Below are 22,664 nucleotides of genomic sequence, written 5' to 3' on the forward strand. Positions count from 1 at the left end.
TTCACACAACGGGTGTTGCAGATGTGTGGAAGTCCTTATCTTAGGATGTTACAGACTGTGAAAGTCTGCAGGTGTTGAAGGGCGGACTGGCCAGCTTTATGGGAGAAAAATCCACTGAAAGTTACTACATATGTAGAAACAACTGAATATACAGACTGTTTTTGATGGGATGCCAGGGTCCTCAGGCGCCACTGAAACTGACTGTTTCAGCTCCGAACCTCACCTTTCCCTGATAACCAGACATCAGGTGTTGATGCCTATAACCCCTGTGTCACCACAGACAGGGAGCAGGCATCAGACATAGGCAACCTGAATTTCACAATGGGTTTGTTCTTCCTGATCAACAGACTTTTCACCCTTCTTTTTTGCATCCTCCTTCTTCTTTGTCGCCAGCAGAAAATAGTTCATTGCCAATTTTACAAGGCACGGGTGCAGTGCAGGTTGGGCACAGCCACTTTGGCCATGCTGGAGACAGGTCACAGGGATTAGAGGGACCTTCAGTCGGACCCAGTGCAACCATTCTCATTTTCATACTAGCTAAGTGGGACAACTGTAACATGCCCAGAGTCTCCTTTTTTAACTGAGCGGGATTCTGCAGGGGTACAAGACTTTGCCAGTGCAAATGATGTGAAAAGACAGGCAATGAAATCTTGGTGATCTTCCCAGAGAGAGACCTCAGGCACTTGGCGAGTGCAGGGAGTGGAGAGGGCAGGGACAGTCCTCTGCTCCCTTACAACCAAGCCTGAGTTATTGGCGAGGTTAGTGTTAACTGCATGCTAACCATTAGCTGTTAACCCTTAACCTCCTACAAACTTTCTTTCGACTAGCATTTGAAGATTCTCAGAAAGTTTATTTTCTGTTTTTAAAACGCACTCACAAGCATCACCTCACCTAATTGCAAGAGCAGCATGGCAATGACAGCTTGTAGCGGCAGAAGATTTGTCCCGTGAGGGTGCAGTAGCGCCAAGTAGAGTCTGCCCTCCTACAACCCCAGGCACGATACCTATCCTTCCTCTGATGCTGAGATCTTCCTCACGAGATACACAGGTTTCACGCTTATTCTTCAACTTCTCCTGCCTGAGCAATCACTTCTCATCTTTCAGCTGTTTTCTCTGCTGCTAAGCCAAAGAGAAATGACAACTTTTCTTTCAAGAGTGGTAAAACCCCTCCATAAATCCCTTACAACTCACTAAAGTTGCCTTTGTTAGCAAAAGACAACCCTCTGCCTTCCTAACAAACTCATCCCACTCAAAGCTGACTTTGCTTGGTTCATGGATGTTAACTGAAGAAAATGCTGCACGTTTCAACTTGGTGGAAGCTTTTGGGAAGATTTTAAGAAAATTGATTTCCTATTCTTATTTACTGTTGTGCTTAAGTCATCTTGATTTATTAATGGTGAGGCAGATTGCTGCTTGTGATTGGGTCTGAACAGCTTATCCTGGCAAATGTAAGCACAGCGATAAACGAGACCCAGAATGGAGTCTTTCATGGCCAGAATGGTCCACTTGGTTATACCTGGGAATAAGGCACATACATAGAGGAGGAGTGGGCACAAAGAAACGGTCACCCAAAGCCCCTTAGCTCAGCTACAGCTCCAAACTGCTCTGCTTTCATTTTTTCTTGCAACCACTATTGGTAATATTTTTTTTTACTAAAAAATATAGTAAAATATGTCACTGTGGCCATGTGAAATGAGAGCATGGCTGTACAAACAGATGATTTGATTTCCAATGCAAGAGAGGAGAAAACTCTAGTCCCAGAAGTGGCATGGCCACGAGTTAGAAAGATGGGTAATTTGATGAACCTCAGCTGCTTTCTCAGACATTTAACCCTGCTCACGGTGATCTGCCTGTCTGCTCTTGTGGAAGGGCACTTCACCTCTCCATTTCAATTTGCTCATGTTAGCAATGGTTAAATATTTATCGAAACTCGTGGGAATTACTGAACGCCGATACCATGCAGGGAGGGTGTCTCCGAATAAAACAAAACTCTAGCAGAAGAGGCCAGTCTCTCCAGGATCCCTCTCCTGTTAGTGGACCCTCTCCAGGGAGTAACCTCCCAGACTCCCTACCGTCACCAGAAACTCTCTGAAAACCATGCCCTGCGGGCAGTATGCTCTCAGCAAAGGGCTATGATGCAGGAAAGAGAGCAGCTTTCTATTAAATGCATTATTTTCTTTGGACCAAGCTCACTAAGACGATGAATGCTGAGGCACTGAGAAGGAATTGGAAGTCCTATTCCACAAACAGTTACATCTCTCCACTACTTCCCTGGGTTTCTCCAGGAAAGCAGCGAGTCAGCTCATGAAGCAGTGAGAACGAGCACCTGAGTGGGACTTCAGCTTGCAGGTTTGGTGTTCTCAGCTTTTCTTCGAGGCTCTTGCCAGAGGAAAAGCAATGGTGCAGCACCCCTTAAATGCTGAGCACCATCTGGCACTTTCTCAGAAAGTTTCTCTGCACAGTGCCTCAGATCCACTTTGGATTTAACTTGATGAAGTTTCTGAAGACTGGGGTAAAAATGTGCTTTCTTCACATCACTGGAACTCCAGTTACAGGTTCTTCTTCACTAGAATAGCGCTTAGATCCATACAAAACAAACTCTTGAGGAAAAGAAAGAAAAAAGAAAGATGTAGCTTCCTCAACCTGGTCTTTGCTGAAACCCTTTTCATTCACACATTCATCTTTGTACTGCTATCTTTGCATGATTACTTTCATTCATCAAGCCAAATCCATTTAAAACCTTTTTGGGGACAAGGGAAAATTGTCCCTCTTTGTCCCACTTCAAGTGCTCCGGAGTAGGATTCAGCTCTAGGTCAAATGAGGTTTCTACCATCATTTCAAGTAGCGTGTGGTATCATTCCTACCCTCCATCTGCTGCTCCAGATAGCTGAGCATCTTCCATAAGTCCTGTGTCAGATCTGCCAGCCCTGCACAAATGTCTTGGCCAGGCTAGGACATGTCAAATGGTATCAGGAGCCTGTGTTTAGGCAACTGAATCCTGCTCTTGGTGTCTACACTATAGGTATCCTTGTATGGGCAAGGTTGCCTAAGTTATAGTCAATGGAGTCTACCTATTGAGAAAACATGTATCTGGCAGCACGCGTGGCTCCTATAAGGCAATTGTATTAATCTGCAGCTGACCGACTTGGTCAGGGGTTTAGGCACAGAGGGGATCATAAAGACAGGTCAGCAGCTGGGCTGAAATCCCTTATCCAGCACGCCCTGACTTCTGCAGCATCCTCCTTCCTGGCAACCGAATGCACTGAAGACTAACCTGAAGACCTGCTGCTGAAAGCATGAGGATCAACTGCCCAGCTAAGAAAACTTCTGTCTGGAACAAATCACAACAATTTTTCTCAATTGTATATTCTTTAAAAATTTAAATCCACTGTATTGTTAGGCCTCAGTGTTAAACACATCAGGACTCTCTGTTTCCTTTACGAGGTAAAACTGTTTACCCAGGTTTGAGCCTACTGCTACTTCTAGGCTAATTGATCCTTTATTTTAAAAAGACACTCAAGCTTGCTAGATTTAGTTAGATCTTCTACTTCCGAGTTCAGTTCTCCCCAGAAATGTGGTCATGAAAGGAATGACAAATTCTAAATAATGCTTTGAAGCAATACAAAAGGAGATGGTGTTTTAGTACCCGACAAAAGCATATCTTTCAAGGACTTTGGTGTCCTTCAGGGACCATGCTTCTGCTTGCTTCAAGGTGGCAGAAGACAATCCTACGTCCTGCCTTTTTCCTCTCTCAGAAATGGAGCATTTTACATAAAAGCACCTCTCCTATGTCTGGCATGGGCCAATACTCTATTCAAACCCTTGACCAGAAGCCAACATTGTGGCTGAGCTGGCTGACTTCTTCTGCATGGCGTCTTTAGTTCCCTCTAGCCCAAAAGAGCCCAAAGTGCCTCAGATCAACTTCTCCCATCAAAACCAAGCAGATTTGCAGGATTACACACTTCTCAAATTACAGGCACAGATTCAAGAGGAGTCTATAAAGCTAAGTCTAAAAGCTAACCATAGTCCTTACCACGTGATTCCACATCCTTTAAACTCAGCAGGAGTTTAAATGGAAATGGGGCCAGGCCCCAAATTGCTTCCACTAAGCAGAAGATAGAAAGCACAGTAGTTTTTGCTGTTCTGTGGACCACGTTCCTTGAATGCAATTTTATTTTCATTTCAAACTCTTAAAAATAAAACTGTGCATAGCTCACACTTCTTTGTAGCCTCAACTGGTATTCTCCGTTTTTCCTCTAAAGATCACTGTTTTGCACTAATTCAGGACTTCTGACGTTGGAGCACCTGCCAAAAGAACTCCTATAGTCCGCTCTGCTGTAGGCCGCAGTGCTTTAGGGCCTGTGTGCAATGAAATTCAAACTTTCTTCACATTTGGGGAGCAATGCTGAAGAAGATAGACTCTCTAACTCCTTCTGATTACCCCTGGAAAAAATTCAGCCATGAAGCCAAACCCAAACCAGAATATTTATACATTAAATGCATGGAAAAATATGTTCAAATTGCATTTAGAGTATATACTTGGAGATCTAATAGAAAAAGCTCTAAAATCAATGACTAAGTAATTCAAAGAGGCCCATGAAAAAGGTTTTCTTACACGGCAATTCTAGCAATGTTGCTTGGATTAGAAAGTTTATTCTGGTTGTTACTGCAAGCTTTGGAGTACAAGGCTTTCTATGGTTAGAGATACTGTTCCCATTTGATAAAGTATTGCTACTGTATGTGTCCTCTTTTCTCTTTTCATACCACCATTTTGAAAAATGCTTTTAATTGTATTTATGCATTTTCCACCATTTCTTAAAGCATCCTGTAACTGACGACAAGCATTTCAGAAAGGGGGCAAGAGGCTTTTGGATTTCAAAACACACGGAATTACTTTAAAGCAATTTAGAAGATCGGATTTAAATCCACAAAATAAACCCCAACATCTTACAAGCGTTCAGCTGTTCTTATCCAAAAGGCTTTGTAAGCTAGAAGATAAAGACTGCAACAGACATTATAAGAGACTGCAACAGACATTATAAGCTCTACGCAAATTCAAGCCACCTGCTCCACACAGGAACATATATAGAAAGAGGACCCAGGGCAGGGTGCAGTTCTTGTGTCAAGTTCTGGACTTTTCCAGAACCCACTAAATCTAAGTCGAGAACTGCTGTAGCCAGGAAAAGCGTATGGTGAGAGAGCACCATAGTCATGGTCAGTATAAATGCCCCAGGACCATGTCAGTCCCCTTTAGTCCCTAATAACTCCATATGGGGCCAAGGCTAGACCAGAATGTGAGCTCACATGAGCTCTGTTTCTGCAGAATTAATTTATTGTCTTCACCCCAAAGGCGAAACAGGTTATTTGCAGGGTTATACTCATCACTGGAATGCAATGCACGACCTCTTTCCACTCACAGACTGTACTGGGCATGGATTTCAAAATACCTGTGCAGCTCTAGACAAGAAGTCAAGAATACGAAACACAGTTGAAACTACAAGGACAATTTGGGTCACGGGAAGCCCTATTCCATTTGAATGTGGTCTTGATACTAGAACTGATCCACTTAGACCTGCAAAAATGATCAGACATTCATAAATAATCAAGACCTTAGTTCCGGAAGTTGTGAGAAAGGCTGTTGTTCATTGGCCCAAATGCTGTACCTGGATGATGGCTATGAGTATGAGTGCTGAACTGCTTTTATCATTTCAACTCAAGCACTAAGTGCTAAAGGATTCAGAAGGACTCTAGCACTCAAAAGACTTCAGCACTCAAACATCTACCGTCTCACCATACTCAGACATGACAGATGTAGCGCTTATATCTACACAGGAAAGTCTTGTCGCTCTGGCACTGAACATCTGGAGCTCAGCACCAGAGATAGCCTTTACCTCCGTAAAAAGGCAATCAGCTGCTTCTTACATGGGTTTTCAGTGGAGTCTTTTCACTTAGGACTTGTAAGAGCTCATGCCATGTTTTATGTGCCACAAGATGCACATTCATTAACTTGTTGCTTCAATATCAATTTATGGATAGAGAAAGCACCAATGCTGCAATACAGAGGACACAATACTGGTATCACATAGCTCTGTTTCCTCAAGCATTTCTATAAGTAGCATTTCTGTTGCCAATTCTCTTAATTAAAAGGCTAAACAAAACACAGGGCAGATTTCAGCTCAAAGACTAAGACACTTAGAGGTCAACATATAATTATCTTCACAGAAGATCGGTGTCTTAAGTTCTCGTAATCGTCAATGAAGATCTAGAGCCTAAGCAAGATGTCTACTTCCTTCTTGGGCATCCTAGTGTGCCCAAGACATCTACAGTGGACCCTAGATGACTGCTCAGCTTGTCCTAAAACTGCCCGGAAGCTCGATTCAGCTGCTCACCTTGTGGCACCAAGTGCCATTTGAGATGCCCATGTGGTCTCCAGCTGCCATTCCGGAAGGCCATGGGTCTCCTGCAGCTCCTGTGCCTTGTGTCCTGTCTCTCAGATACCCTAGGGCATCGCAGATGGCAACAGACACCTACTTCAGGCAACTGAATTGCTCCCACAGAGAGCAATTAATCTGGTCACTGAGTCCCACTCAGAGGTGGAACTGACAGTGACAGCCAGCTGGCCCCATCCCTCAACTTTCTTGGCTTCACAGTAGAAAAAAAAAAGTTTATTCTTTTAGTGGGTTCCATTACTTAAAAAAAGGCATGTTACACTAACTGGAACCACATTTCTAAGCAGTTAAATAGAAGAACACCACACTTGAACAACAGCTTCGTGCTGGTGACCTCCCAGGGCAGATAGAGAGGAACCTCTCCCTGGAAGCGCAGGACAAGTTCACCATGACCTCTAGTCTGCTCTTGAGTCCTGAACTGCTCTGAATGCTCTTCTAGCTAGATTGCCAGCCTGCACCCATCTTCTGCCTGTACTGCTGCCTTCATGGACTGCCTGCCTATTTCCAAACGTATTGCCAGCCACAGGATAAAAGGAATTCCCCAGGATCTACAGATGAAGGGCCAAGATACTGGCCCGATGCATACAGAGAACAAATATACCACTGTAATATCCGTATAACCAGCTAGTTACTGGTGATACTCAGACAGACCCTGGACACTGCCAATGTGTATGTTAATGTTTAAGGTTACATGTGGGTGTAGGAGCAGGTTAGGGTACACAATTAGCCTCGGCAAGCCCTGAGATCTCTCCATTTCAAAACATAGGAAATGCTGTATATACCACAGCAAATGTAATTAGCGCAGCGTGATAAACACTGTCCCGTGAGCAGCGACCACTGGAGGCTTCTCCCACTTTCTGACAAAGAGCAGAAATCAAAATAGAGGTCAGTTCCAAGGTCCGGACAGAGAACAGGCCAGTAAATGCCTCAGGGATCCCTCTGCTTTGGGATTTTTGTTTTTATCCCTTCTCTATCTTGACACTGTGATGGAAGAAGCCTGTTCCTTCACATCCTCAACATCTGCAAAATGTTTTTGGAGCAATGGCCATGCATAAGGGCGGGATACATTCCAGTGGCTACACAATGCCACTAACTTGGAAGCGCCAGGACATTTCACGTCAGTGTTTCAGCTGCCGCTAGACGTGGGTTAAATATAGGAGAGGGTCGTCACTGAATGCATTTTGGAACCATTCATATCAAAGCAGGAAAGATCTGAGCATAAAATACTATTTCCTGGATACATTTAATCTACAGTTCCGCACCTTTGGGAAAAGAACCAAGAATCACATTTGCCCTTTGAAATTCAGACTTGAGAAAACATAAGCCAATTAAGATTTCAAGGAACGAATCACAAAGTGCTCACCGAACTCAGACAAATTGTGCCTGCCAATGACCGAGTTCAAAACATGTAAAAGGGCAGAAACACAATCAGCAATGGCAGTAACAACCCCTCCGTGGAGTGGTCTTTAAAACTCCTCACCTCCGATTCACAGACTTTTCTGAACGTTGGCATTCATGTCCCGCATGACCGTAGCTGTCTGCAGGGCTCTCGCGACTTGTCAGGGATTTGTAGAAAAATTCGCCTGAAGGATGTTTTCTTAACTCTAGTTGGTGGTGGGAAGTGAATGCTATTTGCTAGCTCCCTGGGCTGCTGAGCCACAGCATGGGGCAGCTAGACCCTCTCTGGAGGGGACAAGTCACAGCTGTCACCACAGCCAGCCAGCTCTAGAAATGAGAAGCGTACAGAGACAGAGCACTCTCTGAAATCTTATGTGGTCCCTCCAGGAACCACGTCATGAGCCATGCAATAGGTCTTCCTCCAGTAATAGGCAGTGAAAGGAGAGCATCTTCTGACCAAGTAACCCACTGCAACTGTCCAGCATGGACTAAGGCCTTGTGAATGCCAAAGGTTTCACCGCATCAGGTGGTTACACATTTCAGTGGACTATTTCCTCCTGACTGCAGGGTAATAATATGTTTTTTCATTTTCTCTCTTTTACCCGTGTTGTTGTTTTCTTTGCCTGATGATAGATACCTCTCCAACAGAGGTGCTTATATAGACCAAGAATAAGCTGCCTGCTTCCTTTCCACAGAAAGATCATGTACATGGAGATTCTCACTTTAAGGCATGTTTTATAGACCATGAATAAACTTTCAGCAACTGTCCTCCACCCTTCTGAGACTTCAGTGCCCTTTTAAAGCGTAGGCTGGGTCCAGTAGCACTCTCCCACTGCCTCAGATCTCTCCCCTCCCGCATCCCGAGATGATGCTTTTAGGTGGAAAGAGCTCGCCAGCTCAGTAGCAAAACAGAGGCTTTCAAGTGGATGTGGCTGTTATGTTCGCTCTTCAAAGAATCTGAAACAGGACTTCTTTCCCCATTTAGTGAAAACAGGGACTCATAGCATCTGAGTTTCTACTCCTTTCTTCAGCCACCTCAGTAAAGCTGTGTCTTCATTTTGACTTTCCTTCTCTGAATCTCTCTTAGAGACTACCACCCAGTTATGCAACTATTTTTTTTTCCACAATGAAAACATAATCAAAAACATTCAGGAGAATGTGATTGTGTTCAGATCCTGCGTAAAACCTCTGTTAGGACAAAAAGGAAGCCAAGCAAACGAGCGTGATGTGAAACAGATTTGCAGTAAAGACAAATGAAGACGTTAAATCCATTGCATTTTGAGGCAACAAAGAGGATACACGTCACTGTCCACCTGAAGAAGGAAGAGGGGCTTTGTATCTGCAGCATGCTTTGATTTGAATAAACAACCAAACCCAAGATACCGGCATTGCCAGTGCAACAGAGTTGGCATATGCAAGGGGAAGGACATGGGATCTTGAGGACTTGGTTTAGAACCAGAACAAATATTTAGACAGCTTTTGGGTCCTGGCCCTGCTGGGGACAAATCCTGGTTCAATGAGATCAAAGAGAATTTGCTATTGTCCCCACTGGGATAGGATATAGAGGTTAACACGCCTCCCTTGCTTTCCCCACCTGCAGAAGAGGAATAGTTCTTCCTCTATCCCTATGTGGCAATTTCGCAATGAAGACGAGTTGGTTTGAAGATGAAGGTATGAAAGCACGAGGTTGCTCCTGCGTCCCACATCTTGCCTCAACAAGAAACTCAGCAGTGACGTTTCCCTTCACAGTAGCTGGAACTTCTGCTGGTTCCACACTGACTCAGGAAATGCAGAAATACCAAAAAAAAAAAAACCATTAAATGCTTTCAGATCTCAGGAAATACTTGTTTTTTGCTTGGTCTGAAGTTTCTTGGGCAGAAATTCAGACCTCGCTTTCCATCCATATTATTTCCTCTTCACATTATAGAGTGTCACGGAAACTTGCTTCTCCCTCAGTACGTTTTCTCCTACTGTCATTCGTTTTACAGGTGACTGGACTACAGCTGAAGTCATAATCTTAAAAAAAAACCCAAACCAAAAACTGTCACAAGCAGGGGCAGGGAAAGGAGGTAGTCATTGTACCGGATGTCAAAAGCGCTTGAAACAATTTGAGCGGAAATCAGCTGCAATTGGTCACACGGACACCAGACTCAGACTTCCCAGAAAATTGCTGCTCTGGGCTGTCGTTCCGCATTAGTCGCTGCTCCCCCGAAGGACTGCACGCATCCTGGGGCAGGCGGAGCAGCGAAGCCGCTGGGATAGTGTGACGGAGCGCAACGGGGAGAGGAAACCACTCTGGGGGAATTTGGAAACCCAGTTTGCTCTTGAAGGCTGGCCAGGCTTTAAAAGGCTCCGTCTGCAGCTTCCACTAGGGAGTCAAACTCCTGCTGCCTCAGAGCCAACTTGGCTTGCTGTTTGTGAAAATAAACATCAAATTGCATAGGCTGGGATAAAATATGTCTCAGATTGAAAGATCTCATCTTCCTTCAAGCCACAGCGGCTGATTGAGTTACAGGCAACATTACAGGTGTCCCACTTGCCAGCTGCCATCTGGATTTTGGTTGTTGTTGTTTTTAATAAACGTGCTGCTCCATCTTTTTTGGATCTCGCAGGTGGCTCAGGAGAGGTAGTAGCTGCAAGAAGAGACTTCTCCTGGATTCAAGGTTTACTGTAGCCAGCAACTAAATGAAAGGCTGGCTCTGCCTGCTGCGTGGCAGGAACAGTATGTGCGCCATAGACAGGTCCTGACCTGGGAGCCCTGGCCTTGGACCACATGAATCACCCTTCTCAGCTAACAATATAAAGCATGTATTTGCATACATGAAAACACCTAACACATTTACAGATTCACAGCATTACAGAGGGGCTTGGCAGAGCTCATAATTAGGCTGAATAACACAGAATTTGGGGACCTCCATCTTTTGTTTTGGCTGCTCTTCGCCCAGAAGCGTGAGAATCACTCTGCATGTATTTCCCTAAAGAGTTGGCCCAGACCAAAGTCCAGGATAATCCAGGTGGGTGAAGAATCAGAAGCACCCAGCTCAAATGTTTCTCACTTCCTACATTTGCTTCTTCCTCCAGTTCCCAACTCAGCCAGAAGCACTGGAATATTTCCAGTAAGTTATTGACAGTGGGATGCCAAGAGGCATTTCTGAGCATCTTTCAGTAGCTCTCAGGCTAACTCAATACTTTTCAACTCTCAGTTTGACAAATCAAGACACAAGCATGAATAACAAGCATGACTGGCTCAGAAAAATCCCAGACCCATTAGCTGCTTCTTTAGACCGCATGTTTTGTTTTGCCTTGGCTTAGTAACATAATAGGTCCATGAGTCCAATAGGAACATGGGCCTAGATCCTCCTCCTTGGAGGCAGAGTCCTTGATACCCCAGGCCAGCACTTTGCCTAGGAGAGCCTGTTCTGGGGAAGGTGATTTGGACCCAGACATGAACTTTCAAGCACGTGCTGCTCCCACACCTCTTCCATTCTCAGCTCCGATACCTGCTCAGGTCCCCATCAGTTCCCCCACCAATGCTTAGCAGGGCTTCTGTTCCTTCATCCTTCCCCAGCCTACGTGCAGTCAAATGTCCTTTTTCATCTTCCCAAGCTGGGGATGCTGTGAGAAGGAGGGCAGAAAAACAAAGGAACCACCAAATTGCTCGTATACAGGGAAGGAGCCAAGCGCCCAAAGGGGCCTCCTAGTGTCTTTTTGCTGCTTCTTCTTCCAGGAGGACAGTGTGGTCTCCAGAGGGCATGGGAGAGAGGTGCACCTTTCTGCTATTTTTATATGGGAGACAGAGAAATACAAAAGGTTCCCTTCAAATAGGGCAGGAATTTGCACGAGGACTGGTGCTTTTTGCATCATTGCAAGAGCAGCTCCAAACTAGGTTGAAATTCACAGAAAAATCCCAGTACCACTAGCACCTGCCTGGTGTCTGTTCCCTCTTTCTCACCCAAGGGAGCAAAGCACATGCAGCAGATTCTTTTCCTTACACAATTTTTAACGGTATATTCAGCCACGTCTGGCTACAGTAAAGCACACAACACCTTTGCACAACATTCCTGCTTCATCTGCAAACACAGGCAGTGCTGAAGGCACCGGAGGAAACTGATTCTTTCTGAATTGCCAGCCCATCTTTACAGGTGGATGCTTATGGGGGTAGCTTCAAATTTGGTGCTTTCCTTCAGAAGAAGCAATCTCTCTGTTGTGTATCGAAAACTCATGCTCTGAGACACCGGCAGACAGGAGACGTTAACAACCAGCTCTCCATATGGTACAAACCCACCAGGGCGTGAATCACACCAAGAACCCTTCATTGGGAAGCACAAAGCAAGATATGGAGGTGCCAGAGCCAGTCTGAAATTTGGAGCAAGAACTTCTGAAATGTTTTAAAACTAAGCGCATCCTTCTGTGTCCGATAGTTTATTTTCTATTTCTGTCCCCAGATGGAGTTATCTCCCACCCTGGCCTCTCCCAAACACTGTTCGTGCACAGAGGGACCATGACTGGCTCATCTAAAGGCCTAGCTCTGCTACCTGACCTGAGGCAACGGTGGAGACATCCTACTTATGTTGCACATTATGGCATTAGCCCTGTGCAGGTAGTTGCATTTTTCCAGCACTACTGGGAAACATATCGCTTTGGCCGTTGGCTAAAAGTCAGTGGTCTGGGGCTTGGAAAATAAGCGTTGTCCAGCTGCGCAAACACTGTGGCAGGATTTGTGCTCAGCTGTAGGTCTTCCAGCCGCCTCCAGGCTGGAAACCCCAGGGATACAGCATGCCTTCAGGCAGCCTCGGCTCTGAACACAGGAGGGATAAGTGCGTTCCTCAATGCACGTTGCAGTGTGTAGACCCCGGCACGTGGCCGCTGGCAGTTTCCCCCTCCTGTGGCTGTGGACGGAAGAGGCAGACTGCGAGCTCGCTGCGGAGGTTGCAGACAGCAGCAGATATCCTCATGCTGCACAGTCCTGAATGATTGAGTGCATTTGGCAGGACTTCTTTAAAGCGCGGCTCTAGATAATTAAAAGCAGCCTGGAGCCATGTGGGTCCTCATTCAGCGCTAGCGCCTGGAAGGATTGCCATCTTGCCCTTCAGAGGCAGGAGCCACACACATACATGCACATACAAATGGGCATGTAGGCATTTCCTTGCCTGGCAGGCTGGAAACAGGATATTTTTAAGGATATCACGAAGCTGAGTGTATCTGTGACATAGGTTGACTCCTAAAGAGAGCTGTGGTCTGCAGTAATCCGCACCAGCTGAGAGGGAAGAAGTTGGTCCAAACTCCTCCATCAGGAGCTGAGACCCCAATTTGGGACTTTTCTCACCTTTCCTGCACCCACTTTGCTACCAAGGCAGGCAACCTACCTCCTGATAGAGAAATAAGCAGTTGGGACGCCTCTATTAGGCACACTACAAATTCCATCCAATAGAGAAATTTACCCATTTCTCTCCTGCAAAGCACTCAGAACACTTTCTGGGTGCTACAAATACAAGGAATGCCATAAGCAATGGAAAAGTCCCGTGACTAAGATTATTTTGTATTCCTCCATGATTCTTTATGCCATATTTTAGCAGCCCGTGTGCATGTGGGAGGACAGAAAACTGATCAGGAGATGCCAATCAGCCCTCTATGAATCCTTTACCACAATCTGGGTGGGAAGATTTGGACATGAGTCAATGCCATTTACATGCCGAAAGACTCTTGGGATGTTACCCAAACGTATCAACTGTCTCGTCGTCTCCCCTTATCCCAGACACTTGCCAGCAGTTCTCCATTTCATCAAATGTTGCTTATATTTATTCAAATTAAACACAGATCGTACGAAGCGGGCACACTGTGCCTGGGTAGATTACTGTGAGGAAGACAAAAGCACTGCAAATCACTGTTAAAATGCCAGAAACGATGTGAACTTAATGGTCAAGCTATCAGGCTAACGAAGTGACCAATAGCAGGGAAGGCAGCCTTTCAACAAGTAGCAGGGAAGGCAGCCTAATATTCAAAAAAACCCTCAAACTTGTAGTTAGAGGGCCTTATTTTCATCTATTTCAAGGTCATTTGGCTCTGCCAGGGCCACATAGAAGTATTTTAAACTGAGAATGTCTCTAGTCTCATATGGAGGATCCCAATAGGCAAAGGACAAGTACACAGGAATTTTAAAAAGACTGTTTTAATCAAGCCTGGCAGACCAGGTTCAACGTGCTCCACACTGCGCACAAAGGCATGTCAAGCCAAGATTGTGTGCTCTTTCCCAGACCAGTCCTTCACCTAAAACTGCTGGGTCTGGACTCAAAGACTTTTCCAGTCCTCTCAGCACTCAGAGCAGAGCAGGGAGGAAACTCCTCAACAACAGAAGTACTCAACTTCTAAAAGAAAAACTAAAGGAAACTGAATAGCCTTTTTCATTTTATCTCAGTGGATATTGTTGATGCTTTTAGCTTGAAGTCCATTAGTTATGAGCTACTTTTCCTTTATACAATTCATGTAGAGGGGTCACATTCAGCTTTATAGATGTCCATCTCATCTCCATCACAGCAGGAAGAGCTCCAGTCCCTGCATCCGAGACAGCGCCAGCTCCGCCACGATGACGGGTTGGCTGATCTTCCCGACTCCACTTCCCAGCACCCAGCTCCGAGAACTGCCATGCCACCATCAGAAATGCTCCTGGACCACCTGGGCCCAGTCAGCTTTCTTCTTCCTCTCTGGCAGAGCTGGAGCATCCCGGGCATGTCTCCAGTAGGTACCGATGCACACTGTCTACCTGTGATACTATTTAATCACTCTTTAGACTCAAAGTCAGAGAGGCTGGAAAAATTACAGGGTCATCCCCTGAAATTCCCTCTTTCTTTTTCCCCTCTCCTGGGGCAGAAGCAGCACGCTCCAAGTGGATAGGGCTGTGTGGCACACTTGCAGCCACGTGATGTGACACACAGGTGTACGCCCACCATGGGATGCAGGAGCACGGCCAATCCTTGGAGCTGCTTCGGCAAGTTTAGACTCAAAGTCTGGATTTCTCCTGCCTAAAACAAAAGCCAGTTCCTACATGCTAATTTACTGAAGGAGCTTAGAAAGGCTTCATATTTGATTGCAGTTGAGAAACAACTGATTCTGTTTAACTCTGATTTTGACTGTGATTTTCTGTTTAAAGAGCTGTAGGAGGCAGTAGGCACTGCAGGTATCTGCTGACAAGGGAGAGATGGACTGAAAGAGCTCCCTGTGGTAAATATTACGCAAGTTCTCCTCTGGGAGCCTGAACAGCTTTTGCTGAAGATGCTCTTTCTCTATGATTCAGGCCCTTATGGTCTTATAAAGTGTCACTGCTGTCCACCCGGCTGAGATTGCTAGGGCAGAAAGAGTAAGCTGGGTCTATGCTGAGCATATCCACAGCTTTGTAGAGACTGACTCAGGGAGCAACCTGATTCGGCAGCTCTGTGCTTGTGCACACTGCCTTTGCTCCTGCAAATAGTTCGGAAACTACTAGTGCGTAGAGGAAGAATGATACTTAATTTAATTTTTGCCTTGCATAACAACAGGAAGCACAACTAATGCAATTGAACCGCTTTTCTTATCCGGTTGTCTTCTTAGCCGCTCCAAAGCCTCGCAGGTGTTAAAATCAGATCATCAGACGCTTGTTACAGCAGCTGAGGTGTCACCAGAGAGGAGACCCAAGCCCAAAGATGCTAAGCAGATACTTGTAGATTTAATTGCCTTGCTAATGTGCTAATTGCCTGGCTTTTTATCTGGGACACTGATTACTCACAGAGAGGCTTTATTATTGCCTAAATAAATCTCTGCAGGTCTCTCTGATGGTAACGCAGTTTCTGTGAAGGGGGTGATCAATCTAACTCAATCGTGGCCCCGAGGCTCGAGAGGAGAAGGAGAGGTAACACACAGAGAGAGCTCTAATAAAAGATGCTATCTCTCCTGGTAATCTCAGCAGGCTAATTGAAGTTATTGGACTCCCAAACTTCAGCACTTTATCACAGCACTAATACTCTAACAGCTGCTCAGGGTGAATTTAACACATTGGTGTTAATGCCAGCGTTACGGTGCCTGCGGGATCATTTTGCAAATCTCCCCTGCGAAGAAAAAACAGGAGAAAGGGGCCCTGTAAAGAAAGTGTCGCACAGCCTCAGGCTGGGAGCATTTCTGTAGCTTTGTCCAGGAAGCCCAGAACACGCCTAAACGGAGACCAAAAGACTCAGTCACCCTATCAATCTGTTGGTAAAACCAGGAGTTAAAACTCCTCTGGGTAATGAATAACTACAAGCACTATTTGACACCTTCTAACTTATTATCGCTAAACTTTGAGCCACTCTGTGGTCGCAATCCCTAGTTTGCAGACAAGGCGACTAGGACTTACCTAATAGATCGCACAACCCTGCGGAAGGCCAAGTCGGGGACAAGCAATGAGGGCGGTGAGACTGGCGGCAGAAAGGCAAAGCAGGAGTTCAACCCCAACCCGCTGCCTGACTCGCAGGCTGTGAACGGTTGGTTGCAAGGCCGGTGCTCGAAAGCGCTGCAAGCTCCCCATCGCACAACACCCGGTCCACGGGCTGCGCCGACCCAGGTGGCATTCGAGGGTTTCTGAGCGATTTTAAAGGGTCTTGGAGAAACGGAGGGGGTAAAGGAGAAGAGGCAGGTCCCAAAGCCAGAAGCGACCCAGAGGCTGTGCTTCAGCCAAGGCAGGGGCAGTGCACTATGACCGTTTATGAGGCCGTCAAGTGGCATTTGCTGTTCGATATCTCTGCAGGTCTCCCCTCAGGGGGTCCACATGAGACTCGGGTCAAAATACAGCACTTCCAAGAATTTAATTAGGTTTTCATTACTTCTTAATTGTTCCCTTTTTTAATAAAAGCGGCCTATTAAAAGAAACTGCTGCAGCTGCAAGATTCCTTTTATTGGTCAATGCTATGCTTTTCCAAGGGGCACAGGGGAAAATTGATACGATTGTAACTCCAAAAGGAAAAAAGAATATTTTCCATGTTATCATTTCCACTGACATCAGCCCTAGGATTCGGCCAGGCCTGGGACCCAGGTACGCTGCAAGCCAGGGCCCCTTGCTCCGCTTTAGACCGACCCATAGCAGCACAGAGCGAAGTAACAGCAACGCGCTACAAATCCAGCTTCAGCTCCAAGCCAAAAGCTTGGGGCTTTAGCAACCTGCGGGAAAAACAATGTGACAGCAAACCTACGCAGAGCAGAAGGTGTGCAAACGTCACTAAGAAGTGGGCTGAGAAAAGTCAGGACAAAACCCAATTACTGGCTACGCAAACTGAGAGGCCAAAATGCAAGTGCCTAAAGAAAAGACATCCTAAGCTACTGCTGCTCTCCAGCGCGGCCAGAACACGCACCTGAATTTATGAGGCTGTGAGGTTATTGCAAAGCAGCGCCTGGTCCTCGGCCCAGACTACACAGGGCTTAAAATTGCAGCTGGAGCTCGCATCGAATGACGGTAGCAGACCCCAGATGAGGAATGTATTATCCCCAACGAGATGTGCCTTGGGTCTGGCCTCTGACTACCACATGCCCAGGGCTTTCCAAAAATAAAAGGTGTTCACGTGATGGAAAAGGCAGGCTGTGCATCCCTTTACTGTGTCACTGCATCGAGAATTTCCTGCGCATCTATTTGCTCTCTTTGACATCTTTCCCTCCACATTGTTTCCCCCCCCTCCTGCACGTGCAAAGGGGACAGGTAGGTTTGTCCTCTGTTTTCCACCGATGCTGCAGAGCCAGCAGCCTCCCTCGTGCTAAGGGGAACGGCGGGACCCTCCCGGGGTACCTCCAAGCTCAGCCTCACAGAGATGCTTACTTTTATTAGAACAGCTCGAAAAAAAAAACACGACAAAGGAGGGCCTGCTAGCTCGAAATATCAAAGAGATGGTGTTTGCATGCAGGGAGCAATGCAGAGCTTCTGCCCAAGTGGCCCCCAGGAGAGGGCAGGGGGCGGCAGCGGCGTTCCTGAATCACGCCCGGCGCCTTGGCCCCACGGCCGGTTCGGACAGACTCAGCAGAAGGTGTCTCTCAGGATGCTAGGAGCGACATGACGTTAGTCAAAAGACATCCGCTTATCCCAGGGCTCATTTACCTCCTGGCTGAGGACCCCAGAGGTACAAATGTGAATTATCAATTGTAACTGCACATGCTTCCAGCACCGACTTCTCCCTCAAAACATCTCCCCCAGCAATACAGCAAAAGCAGGGCACGGGGCCATGAGCAAATAAAAAAATTCAAAAAGTCTTCTGGAGTAAGGGATCCAGCTGTTAACAGCAGATTTCATCACTCGTTTATTCCAAACCTGCTAGGAATATGCTGCATTTTAACGTCCCCCTTTTTAAGATGTCCCGGCAGGCAGCCACCCTGGAGATTTGAGTCACAGGACCCAGAGGCAGGACCTTATTTACGAACTCTTCAGACCAGCCCGTCACCCTGCTGCCTTCGAGTCTGAGGATCTCGGCATCTCCTCCGTCCTTTCCCTCCTCCTTCACAAAACACCCCTGGGACGGATCTCTGTTAGTCACTTATGTCAGCGCACATCAGCCAGTGAGATCCCTGGGTCTGGCCGAAGGGATGAGCCCCCCGAGAAGAGCTTTCCCTCTCCATGTGAGACCTCCCCAGCGTGACACCGTCCCAGAAAAACGTCCCTTGAGCGTCCCCAGGCTCCTCTGAAAGCCTCTAGAAGTTTGAGAAGCTCCGGGAGTGACGCCGCCGTCGCCTGCAGGATCATTTTCCGTGCCGCAAACCCCCCCACACTCAGCTTCGAGGACAGTGCGGCTAAGTGTGCCCAGGAACGGAAACTGTTCAGACTTGGATGGGGTGAGAGCAGCTGAAGCAAGCAAACCCGAAGGCAATCGGGAAAGCCGCCGTCATTGCTTAAGCTTGCAAAGTAACGGACAAAGTGCTGGGCGTTTGGAGCTGCACCCAGGGCGCAGGCATGTCAGAAAGGGCGAGGGAGCCCTTTACCACGGAGAGAAAAATACACAGCGTTGGGGATGGCTGGGGCACACGGCTGCAAAAACCCCGGTGCACGAGAGCAGTGGGAGCACGGTCAGCCCCAGCTGCTTTTAACTGCAGAGGAAGCTTTTACTTTTCATTGCACAGGGAGGCGGAGGGGAGACAAAGTGGCCAACAGTTGTGCTGAATTTATTCCCTCGACGTGTGTGTGTTGAAGCATTTAAAAGCCTCGGCCCGGGCCTGCGTGACAAGCAGCTGTAATTCCACCCTAATCCGCTCACAGCTGCGCGGGGTCAAAGAGCGCAACAGCTGAAACGCGCTTTTGCTACATACGCTTTAGGTTGCCCAAACGTACCCTGGGGGGTTCTGCCTTGTGATTTCCATTGAAGTTAGCAGGCGAGATTCACTGCTGGCGTAAGTGAACACCGATCCATCAAGATCCCCTATATTTAGCTCGTCACGGCTAAATAAACGGTGCAGAGCCATTGCAAAAGAGAGCCTGGGAGTCGGACTGTGCAGTCCCCAGACGCCACTCTGCGTTGGCAGCGGTGCCTCCCTTCCTTGCCAAATGTACAGCTCCGAGATGCTGGGAAACCTGCAGGCTCACCGGGGAGGCAGCAGGGGCAGGAGCCTGGGGTTCTGCAGCAGCAAACCGGCAGCTCCAACTTCATATGCTGGCCATCGGCCAGCTTGCAAAGAGAAAGTCCTCAGCTAGCTCCTGAGCCTCCCCATCTGTCTCCCAAACAAGCCACCAGAGCTCCTGCCACCGCAGAGAAGTACTGCTGCCTTCCGGGCCTTGCATGAATCAACAGGAGAGGAGATAGAAGTCATGATGTATGTCCTGTTGTTCCTGACCTAGAGAGATGCTTAAAATGTTCTTGGCTACTAGTGGGAACCACCAGCTTCGTAAAACAAAGCATGAAAATGAAGTTCCAGTTCCACTAATGTACACGCACACACATCCTGCCCGTTGCTCCTCACTGCCAAGGAAGTATTTATTAAAAGTCTGCATTTGTTTCTCATGCTATACCCCCATAAAGCTCCAAAGCCACTGGAAACACGTGCACCAGTGGACTTTCCATATGAAAAATGTCCTTTCTTCCGCTGGAATGGCCTACAGGGTGAACTACTCCTCCACTGAGGAGAAAGAGGCACTTCATCTAGCTTACCCTCAGTAGGTGCCTACATCTGCTCGCACGAACCGTGCTCTCAGGAGCCTGTTTTCCCCAGCAGCTAAGGAGAGAGCTTAGGGCGATTAGTTTGGAAGTAGATGCTCGTGCTGAAATTAGGCAAGAGCAATCCCTTACAACACCTCATGGTCCAGATAAGGCCATAGCTTTCAGTACAAATGGGCATGAGATGAACCCAAAAGTGAAAAAGCAAAGCTCTACTCCTGAACATTTAAGATGAGGTAAAAGTACGGGGTCTGCAAACAGCAAAAGCCAGCAATGACCACGTCAGATTAGAACAGGATCACAAGCAATGCTGGTTTCCAACTATCGCCCACGAGCAGGTCACATACAGGGCTTTGCTCAGGTTGGTGAGAAGTTAATGCAGAGATCAGCTTTGAAAACAAGAGTTTAACATCTCCCCTCCAGTGTTGCTGCCAAAGGACCAGGAAAATCAGGAATCCACTGGTCTGCAACCATACGTGTTTGTGTTTGCAAGCGATGTGGTTCCACTTAGAAAGCTAGCGTGGGATAGTAAATTAAACCCTTACCCGGTTGTCCTCTTGAATCTCCCAGTCACTGGCGAAGCTGAGGGCATGCTGCGCCTGCGAGCAGTTGGAGAACTGGAAAAGGCTGGAAAACATCCTCCTGTTCTCCTGGGTGTCGGGGAATATTGCTTCCTGGAAGTTTACTCCGTGAGGGAGGAGGATGTAATTCTCATCCATCCTGAAACACAAGCCCGGCCGGCGGGCTACGGTTAAGGACCGTGTTTTACCGTCCCCAGGAGGGCCGGGCCGGGCTGCGGGGCACCCGGCGGAGGGCGCATCGCCGCGGGCGCGCTGCGCGGCACTCACCGGAGGAAGAAGAAGTAGGCGTAACCCTGCAGCACGGTGTGCGAGTGGCAGGAGAAATAGCCGAGGCCGGTGAGGTTGAGGCGGGAGCCGGCCGGCACCTCCAACATGCTGCCCCACGCCTGGTCGCACAGCAGCTCGATCTCGGCCGAGTAGAAGAGCCCGCCCGAGCCTTGCCCTCCCCCGCCGCCGCCGCCGCCGCCCGGGGGTCCCCGCTGCCAGGGCAGGTAGTTGTAGGCGCCGTAGGGGTCGGGGTGCAGCGCCAGCACCCGCGCGTACACGATGATCGCCGCCAGCTCGGCGCGGCAGCCCTCGCTCAGCGGCCGCCACTCGGCCGGCAGCTGGCAGCCGCCGCCGCCCCGCGCCCGCCCCAGCCCCAGCGCCAGCGCCAGCCCCAGCGCCAGCCCCAGCCGCGGCGGCGGCGGCATCGCGGGCGGCTCCGCGCGGCGGCGGCGGTGCAGGCGGCCCGCGGCCCCGCGGCCGGCGGCCGGGGCGGGCCGGGCGGGTGGGGGCGGGCGCCCGCGGAGAGGGGCGGGCGGGTGCCGCGGGGCAGCGGTGCCACGGGGGGGGGGGGGGGCAAGGAGAGCGAAGGGGCTGGGGTGCAACGGGGCAGAGGTGCAAAGGGACGGGGGTGCGCGGCGGGGGGTACAAAGAGACAGAAGTGCAAAGGGACGGGGGGTGCGGCGGGGCAGCGGTGCAACGGGACGGGGGTGCGACGGGGCGAGAGGCAAAGCGGCAGAGACGCAAAGGGGCGAGGGTGCAAAGGGGCAGAGGTGCAAAGAGTAGAGGTGCAGCCGGGAGGGAGGCAAAGGGGAGGGATGGGAAAGGCAGAGATGCGAAGGGGCAGAGATGCAGAGGGGAGGGATGTAAATGAGAGAGAGGTGCTAAAGGGGGAGGTGAAAAGGGAGGCATGCGAAGGGGAGGGATGCAAAGAGGAGGGATGCAAAAGCGCTGGAAAGAACAGAGGGGCAAGGAGGAGAGATGCAAGAGGGCAGAGATGCCCTTCTGCAGAAGGGCAGCGGGCGGCACCCCGGGGTGGGGGCAGATGCATCCCCTTGCCTTGCGTGGGCACTGGGGCGCCGAGGCCTTGGGGAGGCGGTGGGGTGGCTCGTAGGGAGGGTGGGCGCTGGAAGGGGAGGCGGGCGGCACTCACTGAAGGAGGGGAGGCTGTGGCTTGTCTTCCTAGCAGCCTGCAGCTGGTTTTCCAAAATGCATCTGGCGAGAAAGGTAAAACTAAAAAGCCGAGTCTAAATATATTTTCGCTTCCCACTGGTTCTTCCAAGGTGGCTTTGGGCTTCTCCAGCTTTTGCAAGAACGACTCCAGCATACGTCCTGCTCTGGAGTGCTTGCTTCTCCCAAGTATCTCGGTTGGGGGGGGGGGGGGGGAAGGAGCAGCACCACTCACAGGCTGAAACCATCTATTGCAGCATTGTCCTTTTCCCACTTTTGCTCTCACTGGAGACAATAGGGCCAAGAAGGGGCCTGGGACACTGAAAAAGTTGTTTTGGAATATACATATCATTCAGATTTAGTCCCTGTTACAACTCTCCCTAGCTGTGATGGTCACTAAAAGTTTGACCTGGCTGGTCCCTTAACGTCCTCCTCCATCCATCTCTCTTTACCTGCTTGTGTCTCCTGTCCTCTACAGATGCTGGGAGCTTTTGGGAGCAGAAAATGCCTTTTTTTTCTTTTTGTTTGTGCTGGGCCTCCCGTAGAGGGGTCCTTGTGCACAACTGACGCTTCAGATGCAAAAATAATGAATCGTAAGTTAAATAGTGCTGGGCCAAATTCATCCCAAGGGAGGCGAGACTTTTTCTGTGACCATCGTCCCTTCCTGGAATAGCT

General features: G+C 48.5%; 1 protein-coding gene across 2 annotated transcripts in view; it reads right to left on the reverse strand.

The window, feature by feature from the left end:
• Positions 1 to 22,161, reverse strand: part of CCDC3 (coiled-coil domain containing 3) — a 43,311-nt gene extending 21,150 nt beyond the window's left edge. The window contains exons 1-3 of one of the 2 annotated variants that reach the window (XM_068912853.1): positions 21,973 to 22,161; positions 20,823 to 21,034; positions 20,520 to 20,694 (exon numbers count right to left, since the gene is read on the reverse strand). In XM_068912853.1, coding sequence (XP_068768954.1) covers positions 20,520 to 20,694; positions 20,823 to 21,034; positions 21,973 to 22,146 — 561 coding nt within the window. In that variant the 5' untranslated portion in view covers positions 22,147 to 22,161. Of the gene's footprint in view, positions 1 to 20,519; positions 20,695 to 20,822; positions 21,248 to 21,972 lie in introns of those variants that run through there. The other variant, XM_009683001.2, reaches the window with a different exon arrangement.
• Positions 22,162 to 22,664: the final 503 nt, after the last annotated feature.

The sequence above is a fragment of the Struthio camelus genome, chromosome 1 (genome assembly GCF_040807025.1).
Source record: "Struthio camelus isolate bStrCam1 chromosome 1, bStrCam1.hap1, whole genome shotgun sequence".
Lineage (NCBI taxonomy): Eukaryota > Metazoa > Chordata > Aves > Struthioniformes > Struthionidae > Struthio > Struthio camelus.